The sequence below is a fragment of the Gopherus flavomarginatus genome, chromosome 4 (assembly GCF_025201925.1).
Source record: "Gopherus flavomarginatus isolate rGopFla2 chromosome 4, rGopFla2.mat.asm, whole genome shotgun sequence".
NCBI lineage: Eukaryota > Metazoa > Chordata > Testudines > Testudinidae > Gopherus > Gopherus flavomarginatus.
This window is the reverse complement of record NC_066620.1, coordinates 56,426,666-56,442,853: the sequence shown is the minus strand read 5'-3', so window position 1 is coordinate 56,442,853 and position 16,188 is coordinate 56,426,666. Positions and strand designations below refer to the sequence as shown.

Below are 16,188 nucleotides of genomic sequence, written 5' to 3'. Positions count from 1 at the left end.
CATTCGCATGGCACTGTTGTAGCCAGCATCGCAAGATATTTACGTACCAGATGTGCTAAAGATTCATATGTCGCTTCGTGCTTCAACCACCATTCCAGAGGACATGCGCCCATGCTGATGACGGGTTCTGCCTGATAATGATCCAAAGCAGTGCAGACTGATGCACATTCATTTTCATTATTTGAGTCAGATGCCACCAGCAGAAGGTTGATTTTCTTTTTGGTGGTTTGGGTTCTGCAGTTTCCGCATCGGAGTGTTGCTCTTTTAACTCTTCTGAAAGCACCTTCCACATCTCCTCCCTCTCAGATTTTGGAAGGCACTTCAGATTCTTAAACCTTGGGTCAAGTACTGAAGCTATCTTGAGAAATCTCACATTTGTGCCTTCTTTGTGTTCTGTCAAATCTGCAGTGGAAGTGCTCTTAAAATGAACAACATGTGCTGGGTCATCATCCGAGACTGCTATAACATGAAATATATGGCAGAATGCAGATAAAAGAGCAGCAGACATGCAATTCTCCCCCAAGGTGTTCAGCTGCAAATTTAATTAACGCTCATTGAAAAAAAAAAAAGTATCAGCATGGAAGCATGTCCTCTGGAATGGTGGCTGCAGCATGAAGGGGCATACAATGTTTAGCATATCTGGCATGTAAATACCTTTCAGTGCCGGCTACAAAAGTGCCATGCGAATGACTGTTCTCACTTGCTGGTGATGTAAGTAATAAGCAGGCAGCACTGTCTCCTGTAAATGTAAACAAAGTGTTGGCTGAACAAGAAGTAGGACTGAATAGACTTGTAGGCTCTAAAGTTTTACATTTTGTTTTTGAGTGCAGTTATGTAACAAAAAAAATCTACATTTGTAAGTTGCACTTTCGTGATAGAGATTGCATGACAGTACTTGTACAAGATGAATTGAAAAATGCAATTTCTTTTGTTTACCATTTTTACAGTACAAGTATTTGTAATAAAAATCATATAAAGTGAGCATTGTACACTTTGTATTCTGTGTTGTAATTGAAATCAATATATTGGAAAACAGAAAAAACATCAAAAATATTTAATAAATTTCAGTTGGTATTCTGTTTAACAGTGCGATTAAAAGTGAGTTTTTTTTAAATCGCAATTAATTTTTTGCAGTTAATCTTTTGAGTTAAACTGTGATTAATTGACAGCACTACTTCTTACGTGAGTGAATTTCTACTATATTAGTAGAGATGATTCTGTGTATGTCGTATATGAGAGATTTTAATCTCTGAAATAGGACTTCTAAATTATTACATGGGATGCTTCCAAGTGCTGATGTCTTAAGTACAGAAAGTTGTTGTTGTAACCGGGAACTGACATCACTTTTTTCATTTCTTCTTTTTCCACTTCATTTACTTCTGTTTGAGGTGATGTGATAGAGGTTAAACTAGGTCAACTCAAATAAATTGTCCTTTTCTTCCTGCTGCTGCTACAACATATTTACATATTTCTTCCCTATATTCCCAGTTTGTCTCCCCTTAAAAAATTTTTCTCTGATTTGCTAACTGTAACCTTCCTGTAATATTACTGCTTTAATTTTAACTTATGGATGAGACTGGTAATAGCTGTAAACAGCTTTAGAGATATTGTGTAAAGTTTTGTTAGAATGGCAGTGGAAGGCAACTGAAATCACTATGATTAAAAGAACTATGATTAAACTAATGGCAGAAAAGGCTCAGCACTTTACACCTGAGTTTTGGATATCTATCAAGAGTTTTTGTCCAACTGTGTGTGGTGAATTCTTAACTTGGTGAGATAATGGACAACAGAAGTTAGTAAAGTATCACTGATATGTCAGTGTCTAAATTTGACTTCATTGGCAAGGGGGCTAGGCAACAGTTACATCTTTGGTTTTAGATACAAATTTTTAATCTTAAATACATTCATAAAATGAGGTTTCACCCAGGAGTTACAGATGTAAATGTAGTGTGCCATGGGAATAAAACTGCCTAGCAGGCTGTAAAGAAATTGCTCTAGAATAGGGTTTTGCAAACATTGGTAAATGTGCTGTTGGTGATATGTGAGCTTGTTGAAATTGGTACAATAAACAATTTTAAAAAATTTGTTTGAAACTGAAAGTTGTCATGTACACTGCAGTGCACAAGATAACTCCGGAGAGTGCATTTTGCTGCTTCTAGCCACTTTAAGTCATAATGGGGAATAACACTTGCCATCCATGCTGGCACAGTATTTTATTTAGTGGTATGTTGTGCGCAGTAGCTGTGCAGATGGGTGCTGTGTTCTCATCTGGCCCACTGCAGGTTGGATTTCTGCTAGGTGAAGTCTTCAGCCTTGTGCCAAGCCACACAGCTTGAGCTACTGAGGCAGACTTGTGAAGTTACCTATCATGTCGCAAGTGCTCCTCTCATCTGAAGAAAAACACAAGCATACAGGGCTGGTTAGAGTGGCTGCAAAACTGGGACTACCTGTGACTGCCAAGGTCAAAAGGCATCCAAACAGGAAGCCATTGCAATGCAGGGTGTTCCCTTTTCATACCTTGCCCTGCAGGGCTGGAGTGCAGACCAATTCCTTTCTGTTTCTGCAGGGAAGTTGAGAGAGAGTTGATTGGGTGTGGTGGATAAAAGCTTCTGGACTAAGGAGTCGGTTCTTCAGCAGCAACTCTGACTGGATGGCTGCAATTTGAGTCTCCTACCAGAAGGAGCCACTGTGCTGTTTGCCCAGCATTTTAGGCATTAAGGGGCCCAGCTTGGGTGAGAGTCTGAGCTGCTGAGGACCAAGAGGCCATCTGGAGCTGAAGTTGCCTTTTGACCAGATAAAGGACCCCATTGCCAGCCAAGACTTCTCTATCTCTCTACCCTTTCCTCTTCCTTTTACACACACACCTGTTTCATTAATGGCACTTTATTTTGTTTTCTTTAAGAGCTATAAAAACATTTTGTATTTCTCTTAACTTAAATTTTCTAGTGTGAATTTTGGCTTGTGTTCAACAGTAGTCCAGATGAGAATTAGCAGGAACTTTGAACTTAAATTTGACACTTTAAAAAAGTCAAGCCATTGAACGTAGTTCAGCCACATATCAAAATATGTCAAGATGTCATTTATGACATATTTGTTTCTTGTCATTTGAATAAGACAAAAGACACATAATGGCTGCTTCATCATATTTATTTTGATGCGTTGTCTAAAAACCTGAGATGTTTAAAAATGTTATAAATGAACATTTTAACCTACCTTAAGCAATTATGTTATGATAGTCTGGGAATACTTCTGTTAAGCCTATTAAGGCCTAAAATAAATGTGCACAAAAAAGTACTTTGAACATTATTTTTCAAAGAAGATCGTATGTGAACTAATAATGTTTGGAAATTGCTGCTCTGACATATCTTTTAAAAGGTGTGGAAGTAAAATAGAAGGGAATATCTTACTCACTGAAGGTGTACTAGGGCAATCTTTACTAGGCACTGTTTTTCAATTGCAAAAAGTGAGGCTTTGAGAGGGGTTGCCATCCTTTTGATTGGTGTTTGAGAGGTGGATAGCGTAGTGTAGCAATCTAAAATACCAGTATTGCCATGCGTGTGTATTGGGGAGTGGGAAGAGAGGCTTTCACTTTAAAAGTGAATCTCATTTCAATTTGATTTTTATGTAATTTACTTTTATATAGACAGCAGTCCAGTTATTCAGCTAAGAAAGATTTAAAAGTTTGGAGGAGAATAGGTATTAAGTAAAATGAAAACTTAATTACAATAGCCTTGGTGCCTTACTTCGCATGCGTATACTTAGGGTGTGTCAACACCAAGAGGCACCTCAGGGAAGAACAGGCAGAAATCCCGCACCTTATTGTGTTTGTGAACAGTGCAACTACAAATGTGTGCACTCAGTACTTTTAAGGATGTTTTACATGTTTTCATTATTCTAAAATTTACATTGTCTAATTTTTGTGGTTTGTGAGAGTATGGTTAAAGTTTGCACAGACTTGTTCAGTTAATGGCTTTGTTTGCACTATTTGATATTTATTAAAGTTTTTAATGTAAACTTTGAGCATTTCTGAAAAATTACACATTGCTTAAATACAACAAATGATCTTTCAATAGACTGTTGCGCAAAGCCTTTATAAAACAATTGAACCACAAAACACTACAACTAACACAATGCAATGAAACCCCGCAAGAAAGCAAAATAAAATATTTCAGCATTTTCAGCCCTTAGTTCAAAGTAGGGAGTACAAGGCATCCTCTGGTGATTTGCTGCAGTTTGCAGAGGAATGCTGTCTCACTGCTCATAACCCACTGAAAGAGTCTTCACTTCTACCTCCCACATATCAGTGGGGCTTTATCCTTTGTTCTCACAGGTGTGCAAAATGCAGCAAGCAGTTTTAACACAGAGCAGATATTGCTCAGCAGCCTTGAGTCTTATTAGACATTCCCACTTCCCTTTCAGCCCTCCAAATGCACGCTCCGCTGTCATCTTGAAGCTTCTCAAGGTATAGAAGAACAAGTCCTTTCTCCTATCCAAGTTCAGTAAAAGACTTGGTAAGCCATAGAAGCAGAGAGTAAGCTGGGTTTCCAGAATGACAGGAGGAATCACAACATCATTAATGTCCATAGTGGTGGTGTTAGCAGAAGTTCAATTTTTCATAAGAGAAAACAGATGGGAGTTTCAGAAGATCCTTGTATCATGGACCTTTCTAGAGCACCCAACATTAATATTGTTGAATATGCCACAATGATCAAACAGGCCTTGGAGTAATACATGCAGAAATAACCTTTTTTGTTTATAAATCTTGAGGCCTGATGCAGGGGGCAAAAATGGGTCCTGTCAATGTCCCCAGTACAGTTTGGGAATCCCAAGAATGTAAATCCATCAATAACATCCGAAGCATTGTTGGCCCATCCAATCAGCACCTTCTTTTTGGTATGACACCTGTGTGACAGATCCAACAGTCAACCTAACACCCAAATTGGTTAGTTACTGACTGAAAGCTGTCAAGATATTGAGCTTCCAGATGGGAATGCCCACATTTCTCCATGTTTAGAGGAAGCATTCATGTTGTTGTTCCGATGCTGTAGATTTGTGGTGAGCTCCCTGCAGATCTCTAGGAAAGTGGTCTTCGTCATCTGAAATTCTGCTGATCATCGTCAGGATTCCATCACTTTCCTTTCCTACCAGTTACTACTCATTTCAGAAGTCCAGAAACTGCTCTGCGGACAGTGAAGCTGCTCCAGGGAAAGATCATCCACAAGTAGCTGCATGACATCCTCCTCCTCTACCTCCTCTAGCCAGATCAGCTTGGTAGTGTGACAGCTAGCCTCCAAAGCAGCCATCACTTGGGAGCATGATCTCAAATACATGTGCAGCAGCCTCCGTGTATTAGTAAATGTCAGTATCATGGCATGCAGAAGTGATCCCTCCATGCTGGTTGACAGAGGTTTTGAAAATGATGCCGGGTTGCAAAAGGCAGTTAAATGATGGGATATCAGGGGAGGAATCATAGAAACTTGCAAGTGTGATCCCAAATCCCAGAATTCCAGTGGCTTCGAACAGGTATTCTACAGTATATCACAAGAAACATCCCAGAGTGCATAGGGGCCAGCATCAGGACAAAGCACCATAGGATACTCATCCAGAATACTGATTACTTATTTTGGAAAAAAGTCAGTGCTTTGTGTACACACTCATTGAGGGGGAAGCAGGTAACAGCTGGTTTTGTGGATGCAGTTATTGTGGTATGTTGCACAAGAGTTTGCGCACAAAAACATCATTTGCAAAAACTTTCTCATTTTGGCAAGTCCTTAGGATTTCTTTATCCTTCATGTCAAAGGTGAGGAGATTAAGGCCCTCATTGTCCAATTGAAACCATCTTTCTTGAACAGTGATTGATCTACCAAACTATCTCCTAGCCAAGAGGAAAGTCTCTTCTCTGCCACATAAAACATCCATTTACTGAGGACTCTGTTTTTTATTATTGTAACATAACAAGTACCTACAGGGAGGCAAGAGCTATTAGATCTTTTTAGTTAAGCTTTTTTCTATTCTCTGTCTTTTATGAAGTCTTTACAGCGTGTACTGGTCCAGTGTACTGTGTCTAACAAACATTTCTTAGGCCATGACTACAGTGGAACGTTTTACCAGTGTGACACCCATTGCGGTTACTTTTATTCTGGTGAAAGAGCAGCTTTTTTGGTGTTGCTGGGAAAGAGGTTTAAGCTAAATATAGTGAATAAAAAAAGGCAGTCATACCGGAATAAGTGTTTGTGTAAGGTGGGGTTAATGCTGGTACAGCTGTTTAAATTCACATCCTAGTTTATACTAGCATAATTTTCCCCTGTAATCTCGTCTTTAGAATAATTTAAACTTTAGTTTTACATCTCTTGCATGACGAAAGTGGCATTCTTGGCTTTGAGAGTCAAGAAATGGTTTAGCTCCACCACTCTTTCAACACCATAGAGCAGTGAGCCGTGCCTCCTAAGGGGGGTGTGCAGGAACATCAAGGGGGGTGCTGTGGGTCCCAGGCCAATCCCCACGTGGGGTGGGGAGGGAACACCACCCAGCCCTACTCTGCCCCCAGCTCCACTCTGGCGCTACTCCTGGCTATTGCTCAGCTTTTGGCCCAAGGGTCTGCGGACGCATTCTATTACTGATTTGGGGGATGGCGGTTTTGAGAGGAAAAGTTTGGGCACCAGTGCTACTGAGGGTGATGTGAAAGTAGTAGTACTCTTGTATTGGGTATCCCGTCAACATTCGATTGTCCATGAGGATGAATGTAGTGAGAAGCAAAAGTGACAAAACTCATTTATGTTTAACTATTTTCTGGCAGTTGTCATTGAGATGGTTAAAGAGAAGCTGTCAAATGTGCAGCTCTCCCTTGTTTCAGTCCTTGTAAATTAAATCTAATAGACATATACAGATTTAGTTTGTGGAATTTTTGTCTTCTGCCAGGGCCACCCGGGGGGGGGGGGGGCAAGAGGGGCAATTTGCCCCAGGCCCCACAGGGGCCCAGTGAGCCCTGGCCCAGCGGCAGTCCGGGTCTTCGGCAGCATTTTGGCGGCTGGGGCCCTTCAGTCACTCCGGGTCTTCAGCAGCAGAGGGCCCTTCAGTGCTGCTGAAGACGTGGAGCAACTGAAGGGCACTCTGCCGCCGAAGACCCGGACCGCCGCTGGGTGAGTACAAGCCCCGTAACTCCCTCGCTTTGCCCCACGCCCCCTGAATCCTCTGGGCAGCCCTGTCTTCTGCTACTACTGTGTTTGACATACGAAGAACAACTGACTCATGGTAATGCATCAGGATAAAGTTGTATGTTCATATCTAGATGCACATGCTGCTTCTAATTCACTGATTATGCATGTGAATCCATGGAAACTGAACATGGTTTTTGTTCGGACACTACTGTGCTGTGGAAGGGCACATTTGCCTTACAGAAATCATTTTGGGGAATCTGAGGACATGTCTACAGCTTTAGCCTGGTTATGCAACTTAATTGCAACACAGTCAATGCTACAAAATTTATCCTTGTGTATTCTAGTCAGGGGGCAGCCATGTTGTAATAAGGTCCCCAACTCAGTTTCTATAGTATAGGTGATGCCCTAAAACTATGCCATGTACTTTGGACAAAAATCATGAAATAAAATAGAGTAGAATACCTTTGTTTTTGTTTTTTCTACAAAGAATAAGTAGGTGTTAATCTCTCTAGTGTTAAAATGATTCCACTATAAGGGCAAGGCATTTTACTTCTGATGTCAAAGTTTGACAAACCTTCATTTAAAAGAAAAAAATACAGAAATATTAATTGGACTATCTTTCTCTGAAGCTGAACTAAATTTAAGGTGTGAAATAATACAGTATTTAGGACTGACAGTCTTCCATGAAGCAAAATGTACATGCTGATACACTAGTTCCTGTCACGTTGTGATTTGTGAAATTACTTTAGTGTAAATCTAACTCAACTGATAGAGTTACAAATGACTCTGAGATTGCCGTTAACTGTCTACACTTTTTTTTAAATCATAGGACTGGAAGGGACCTAAAGCGATCATCTAGTCCAGTCCCCTGCTCTCATGGCAGGACTAAGTATTATCTAGATCATCCCTGGCAGGTGTTTGTCCAACCTTCTCTTAAAAATCTCCAATGATGGAGATTCCACAACCTTCTTAGGCAATTTATTCCAGTATTTAACCACCCTGACAGGAAGTTTTTCCTAATATCCAACCTAAACCTCCCTTGTTGCAATTTAAGCCCATTGCTTCTTGTCCTGTCTTCAGAAATTAACTATTTTTCTCCCTCCTTGTAACAACCTTTTTATGTACTTGAAAACTGTTATCTCCCTTCTCAATCTTCTCTTTTCCAGACTAAACAAACCCTATTTTTTCAATCTTCCCTCATAGGTCATGTTTTGTAAACCTATAATCATTTTTGTTGCTCTTCTCTGGACTTTCTCCAATTTATCCACATCTTTCCTAAAATGTGGTGCCCAGAACTGGACACACTACTCCAGTTGAGGCCTAATCAGCACGGAGTGGAGCGAAATAATTACTTTTTGTGTCTTGCTTACAACAGTCCTGCTATTACATCCCAGAATGATGTTCACTTTTTTTGCAACAGTGTTACACTGTTGACTCATATTTAGCTTGCGGTCCACTATGACCCCCAGAGCCCTATCCGCAGTACTACTTTCTAGGCTGTCATTTCCCATTTTGTATGTTTGCAACTGATTGTTCCTTCCTAAGTGGAGTACTTTGCATTTGTTCCTATTGAATTTCATCCTGTTTACTTCAGACCATTTCTCCAGTTTGTCCAGATCATTTTGAATTTTAATCCTATGCTCCAAAACACTTAAAACCCCTCCCATCTTGGTATCATCTGTAAATTTTGTGTACTCTGTTATGCCATTATCTGAATCAGGAGTTCTCAAACTTCATTGCACCACGAGTCCCTTTTGAAAACAAAAATTACTACACCACCCCAGGAGGGGAGACTGAAGCCTGAGCTCGCCCAAGTCTGATCATCCTGGTCAGGAGTGCGGGGGACAAAGCTGAAGCTCAAGGGCTGCAGCCTCAGGTAGGGGGCCTGTAGCCTGAGCCCTCACCCAAAGCTGAAGTCTCGGGCTTCAACTTCAGCCCCAGGCGGTGGGGGTCAGGCTTCAGCTCCAGCTCCAAATCCCAGCAGTCCTAGCAATAGCAACCTCATTAAAACGGGGTTCTGACTCACTTCGGGGTCATGACCTACAGTTTGAGAACCGCTGATCTGACTCATTGATGAAGATATTGAACAGAACCAGACCCAGGACTGATCCTTGCGAGACCCCACTCATTCTGCCATTCCAGCATGACCGTGAACCACTGATAACTTCTCTCTGGGAATGGTTTTTCAACCAGTTTTGCACTCACCTTATAGTAGCTCCATCTAGATTGCATTTCCCCAGTTTGTTTATGAGAAGGTCATATGAGAGAGTATCAAAAGCTTTACTAAAATCAAGATATACCATGTTTGCTGCTCCGCCCCTGACCCCCCGCGCATCCACAAGGCTTGTTACCTTGTCAAAGAAAGCTATCAGGCTTGTTTGACACTATTTGTTCTTGACAAATCCATGCTGACTGTCACTTACCTTATTATCTTCTAGATGTTTGCAGTTTGATTGCTTAATTATTTGCTCCATTATCTTTCCGGGTACAGAAGTTAAGTGGACAGGTCTGTATTTCCCCAGGTTGTCCTTACTGCCCTTTTTATAGATTGGCACTATATTTACCCTTTTCCAGTTGTCTGGAATTTCTCCTGTCTTCCATGACTTTTCGCTAATGGCTCAGATATTGCCTCAGCCAGCAACATGAGTATTCTAGGATGCATTACATCAGGCCCTGGTGACCTGAAGACATCTAACTTGTCTAAGTAATTTTTAACTTGTTCTTTTCCTATTTTAGCCTCTGAGCCTACCTCATTTTCACGGACATTCACTGTTAGTTGTCCAAACACCACCAACCATCTTGGTGAAAACCGAAACAAAGAAGTCATTAAGCACCTCTGCCATTTTCACATTTTCTGTTATTTCCCTCCCTCATTGAGTAACAGGCCTACCCTGTCCTTGGTCTTGACCTCTTGCTTCTAATGTATTTGTAGAATGTTAATATCTGAGATGTTGCTATATGTTAGTGGTGGAGTCTTGATAGGAAAAAATACTAATGAAATTCAGTGCTTGATAGATTCTGTTTTTGTTATGCAGATTGTTTTGAAAGTTAGTTTTAGGTTGATCTTGATATATTTTATAAAGACCTTTTGTATAATTACTTATCTGGATGTGTATATTGTGGGGGCAATACTGGTTTAATTGTGAACTTCTGTAACTTAAAATGGTTTGTCCTCACTAAAGGCATTTGACTGAAATATTTAAAAAAAGTACTAGAAAAGAAGTCAATTTTTCTCCTCATGTTCCATGTCTAATTTTATATATCAATATTTTTTATAACAAATTGGTCTTTTTTCAGATATTTCACTGCTGATCATGCAAATTGATTGTCTGAAACCTATGGCAAAAATTGATAGTATCTTCGGTATGCATTCTAAAACCACATGATAAATGGCTGTGTTTGGGAATTTTAATATATAGTGAAATATTGTATCTTAAGGCATAGTTGACAAATTTACTTTGACGTTACAATATCTCCACTTTCCAATATAAAATGACCATTATTGATGGTATAATGGTCAATCACGTTTCTGATCTTGGCCGGTGCATTTTGTTCAGTCTCCTGTAACTTCAAAAAACCCTTGCTGTTGGATTATAAATTCTTTGGCAGTGTTGGCTTTAAATAAATTTTAATTTATAAAAAATCAACTTAGCCAAGGTTGCTAGAGTGAATAGTATAACCTTTATAGACAATATCTAGGAACTATTTCAAAAACAAAAATACTGAATTTTAATGTATGCACATAATAAACTAAGGCAACATTCTGTTCTTACAGTTAATGATTTACTTAGTATTAATGCCAACATTTATATTATACATTCCAATTACATTAAGTTTATTTCTCAAGGTATGTATGAAAACCGTTAACCTGCGCATCACTAATCTGTGGCTATCATGTCCCATGAGAAGTGTATATTGATGCATATATTGAAAATTTACTGGTACTACACATTTTGTGAGTTAGACCTAATGTGGTTAGGGGAATGTTTCTGGTGAATTTTCACATCAATATCAAGCAAATCCATAAACTACAACAATAATAAAATGTTACCATAACTGATCACTTCCATACTTCTCAAGGTTTAGCTTTAACAGCAGTAAACTTACTAAATAAGGGCTGGAACTTGAGTATAACTACTTTAACTGTAAATTAATGCAGATTTACATTGGGGAATTTCAATTAAAGAAATATGGACAGAATGCAGTTTTGGTTAAACGAGTGTGACTGTAGACATAACTATTGATATTACTGTGGTTTTAAGCTGATGTAATGGAAGCAGAATAAGGTCCATGTTTTCTCAAATAGATAAAGGTAGAATAGATAGAAACATTGTTTAAAGTCTTCTGTTCTGGAAATCTCTTACCATGTTTGCATACAAAACTTTGTGGTCTGAGCCCATAAAATCTTCTAATACGGCAGTTCTGCTCTGTGAAATGACTGGTATTACACTGGTACATATTTTTGGTGTAAATGGCTTTCAGATCAATTCCCGTCAGTTTACATGTAAAGATTTTGTTTCAAACTGCCAGCCCTACAAACTTACTGTGGAATCTGAGGATATGTCTACACAGGGATTAAAAAACCCATGGCTGTCTTGGATCAGCTGACTTGGGCTCACAGGGCTCAGTCTCCAGGGCTGAAAAATCACTGTGTAGATATATTCAGACTTGGACTGGAGTCTGAGCTCCTGGACCCTGTGAGGATGGAGGTGTGATGGGCTCCCCCTGGGTGCCACCTGGAACTGGGGTACCATTCAGTACTCTGACCCACCAGCCTGGTCTCCCTCTCACACTGTACTGCTGTGACAAGCTACAAAGCCCTCCAGCATGCACTTTCACCAGCATGCATACATACAGGTAGGGACAGACCCATCAGCAGTTACAAGCAGGCTCTCTGGCCAGACTGGGCATAGGAAGGTTACTTATACCATCTTGCACTGTAGAGGGAACTTTACAGTGTGTGGGAGGTGGTGAATTGTATGAGCTTAATCTGGAGAGGAATATGCAACAGCCTTTTGCCCCGAATTATGATTCCTACACACCTCACTCCAACTCCATGGTTTGGACAGAACAAAAACAAGTTTATTAACCACAAAAGATCCTTTTAAAGTGATTATAAGAGATCAAAGCAGATTACCTAGCAAATAAACAAAAAAATGCAAAGTAAACATAATATACTAAATAGATAGGATAGGAATAGCAGATTCTCACCCTAAGAGATGATATAAGCAGGTTGCAGATTCTTAAGGGGCAAGCTGCACTTAGCATTTGCTTTACAGCTTGGAATCCCCAGGAGTTTCATTCTCAGGCTAAAAATCTCTATAGCCTGTGTCTAGCACTTCCCCCATGTCAGTCTTTGTCCTCAGGTGTTTCCAGGGTTGTCTTGTGGAGAGTGAAGAACCCCAAATGATGTCATTTCCTGCCTTATATAGCTTTTGCATATGGTGGGAACTCTTTGTTTCAAAGCATGGTTCCCAGACCGGTTGGTGGAAAATTACTGACATCCCAAGATGGAGTCTAGAGACATGTGGTCTCATCACGCGTCCTTGTAGAGCAAAGGTGGGCAAACTACAGCCCGAGGGCCGGATCCGGCCCGCCAGCTGTTATAAGCTGGCCCTGGAGCTCCCACTGGGGAGCAGGGTCTGGGGGTTTGCCCCACTTCAGTGCACTGGTGCTCCAGCCGGGGAGCAGGGACAGGGGTTACTCCATATGGCCCCCAGAAGCAGCGGCATGTGCCCTCTTGAGCTCCTATGCATAGGGGCAGCCAGGGGTCTCTGCTCTGCTCCAAAAGTCCCATATCTGGCTGTCACCCATTCAGGAACTGCAGAAGATCGCTATAAGTTAGCTACCTAAAGATTCCTTTTCAAGTCCTGATCTAGAGGGGTCTTCTGGAACCGTGGCTGCAGAGATTCTGTGCTGTGCAGGAGCCTGGGTGGCTGCCATAACTTTGGCCCCTGGAACTATCTAAGTTATATCGGACACCTCACTAACCCCCAGAGCAGATCAGGATCAGGGAGGGGGCACCAAGATGGTTTAAAAGGGTCACAGAGGTAACTTGCCAGGAATTCAAGGGTTGCACCATATTTGCATACACACTTTTATGTAGGATTTTAGTCTGATGCAGTTGTATTTTTTCCTTATTTACTCTTTAAAGTATTATAAAACATATATTATGAAGGTCACAGGGATATGAGGATCAATAAGAATGGTCACTGCTTTTATTTGTAAGCCAACTGATATGGTCTAGTGTAAATAATTGCTGTGTTTTAATGCAGACTTTTTTCATCATTGTAGTGAACCACATATAAGCAACCCCCATCTCAGTGTATTTGGAACTCTTTAAACAGATCTATTCATGTACAATGCTGCTCATTAGAAGACCACTTCCTTAGCCACTGTTTTTTCTTAATCTCTTGAGTGGTACTTTTCGGAGGCTTTCACAAATAGCACCACTCTTATCTAACTTTCAACATTGCTTGGCAGGCAAAGAGTTGTTAGCTGTCTAGAGTGAAGTCCATGTTAAACCTTGCAATTACCTGCCAAATGAGTTTAAATAAGCTTATCTCCTTGTTAAACTACCTATATCTACTTAGCACCTCCAAGAGCGCTCTAATTTTCTCCCTGTCTGCTATGCACAGAAAAGCCACTCCACCAGACATGTTAAAGCTCAAAGACAGCCTTTTGGATTGTGGGTTGTAAACAGCTTCTAATATCCAAGCACGCACACATTCATAGTTTACAAGGTTATTCCTGATGAAATGGTTATAGAAAAAATAGTTGACACTGAAATATGAAGCTTAACGATAGCAAAGTAACACCCCACTGAGAGAAAAGGGGACAGTCCTTCTCAAAGTCCAAAAGAAAACGCTGTCTTGGTTCACATCAGAAAGTTCATATAGTTAAAAGAAGTATAAAATTAAACCTTTAAATTATGCAGAAATTGGTGGCCCCAAGTTTTCACCACAGATTTAGGGCAGTGCTGGGACTTGGCTTAAAAGAAGAAGCAAACTTAGCCTTCTGATGAGTATCTAAGTGTTAAGCCTTGGCTACACTGGCGCTTTACAGCACTGCAACTTTCTCGCTCAGGGGTGTGAAAAAAACACACCCCTGAGCGCTGCAAGATACAGCGCTGTAAAGCGCCAGTGTAAACAGTGCTGCAGCGCTGGGACTGAGGCTCCCAGCGCTGCAAGCTAATCCCCATGAGGAGGTGGAGTACGTGCAGCGCTGGGAGAGTGCTCTCCCAGCGCTTGCGCTGTGACCAGACTCTCACTTCAAAGCGCTCCCGCAGCAGTGCTTTGAAGTTTCGAGTGTAGCCAAGCCCTTAGTGTTACTGATGAGTAACTAAGTGTTATCTGTTAGAAACAGGTTTAAAAAATTTAAATAATCAAAAATGGCTGCAGGCAAGTAATTAAATAAAGCTCAATTGTATTAAGAAAATTACAGTAAATATTTGAGACTTAAAATGTACTTACAAGTATTTACTTTATCATTGTAGGTGGTTATAAATTGTGCCATTCCAAAAGGATTGAAGTACAATCAAGCTACACAGACCTTCCACCAGTGGCGTGATGCTAGACAGGTGTATGGTCTTAACTTTGGCAGTAAAGAAGATGCCAATGTCTTTGCAAGTGCCATGATGCATGCCTTAGAAGTGTTGAATTCACAGGAAACTGGTAAGGCTTTTAAACTTTTTTTCTCTGACTGCAGATTGTTCAGAATATAGAGATTAGATGAAAAATTTAAACTGAAATCTTAATTTCTTGACCTTTCAGTGCCAAGTTTTGTGATACTTAATGCACACTGGGTTTTTTAGTAGAGAAGATACTACTACTACTACTTTAGTACAGATGGGCCTCCAGAAACCTCAGTTGATTGTGTATTTATATACCTATACTCTCTTACCAGCTGGTGAATGTCTGAGCTTTGACTATCATTCACACAAGTACCATTCCTGAGAGCAGTTCATCTATTACTTGTAGAAATGTGTAAAATAAAGTAAATCTTAATTTTTCTTTCCTCAAGATGTGTTTGAGGATTTTCCTTTCTAGAGAAAATGTTGTGAATTTTATACAGATTTTTCTTTCTTTTGTTATATAAGATCTTAATTTATTATGAAAAGGAGAAATCAAACGAAGAAAATCTAACACCTTTTCCCCAGTCCTGGGAGTTTAGCCCCCATTGATTCAGTGCTTTAGTTGGTAAGCTTAATAGGCACATTGTTGTCTTAATTCCAGTTTCTCACTTTTAAACAAGCCACTAGTAACCGAGAATAACAACATCCTGGCTTCTTGAGCTATATCTGCAAGGTTTTCTGAAGGAATCTTTAGAATTTAAGCCTAACCTAGATGTGCTGTCTGAAACCTTAGTATAGAGAACAGTTCCTGCCAGATGGTTAAAAATTTTAACGAAGATATCAAATTTAAAACAGTTGGAAATGCTATTGAGAAGTATCTGTACTAGTCAGTTTCAGACACTTGGGTATTCTTCATTTCATTTGGTTAAATTAAGAATTGTATGTAATAAACACAAATAAACATAAATTATGAAGTAAATGCCAAATGGCAGTAAAATGTGAGTTTTGGATTGTATTCCCAGTTTATAAACTTGTAAAAGATACTGAAAGTTTGTAGGACACTTAAATGAAACAAACTGCTTTTTTAGGCCTAATCATGAATCAAAAATACATTGCTTTAATGTATAGTCTTTAGACATTTCATAGTTGATCTAATTATTTTGTGTGAATTCTTAATCAAAATAAAAAATGATAAAATTCTTGCCTTAAACCTTCATTGGGAGGAATTGGGATGAGGAATGAAGATGATATTTAATGTCTTCAGTTACAATGTGACCTTAATTAGCAGTATGCTGGCAGGAAGGGAGAATTGAAAAAGTTCTAAATGCAAGAGGGAATAGTGAAAGAAATATAGCTGGTATGCAAAATTTTGCTCAGCTGTTTACCTGGGGCAATGTTTTTGGTAAGGAAGTAAAATTGCTTCTTCATCATTATGAGAATGAGCAAGTAGATGTTTTG

The 16,188-nt window shown here is 39.9% G+C and overlaps 1 protein-coding gene across 9 annotated transcripts in view; it reads left to right on the top strand.

Moving 5' to 3' along the window:
* The window catches only part of ENAH (ENAH actin regulator), a 190,547-nt gene that overhangs the window by 80,539 nt on the left and 93,820 nt on the right, over positions 1-16,188 (top strand). For all 9 annotated transcript variants that reach the window (XM_050948508.1, XM_050948506.1, XM_050948505.1 and 6 more), the window contains exon 3: positions 14,653-14,830. In XM_050948508.1, the coding sequence (XP_050804465.1) occupies positions 14,653-14,830 (178 nt within the window). The remainder of the gene's footprint in view (positions 1-14,652; positions 14,831-16,188) is intronic.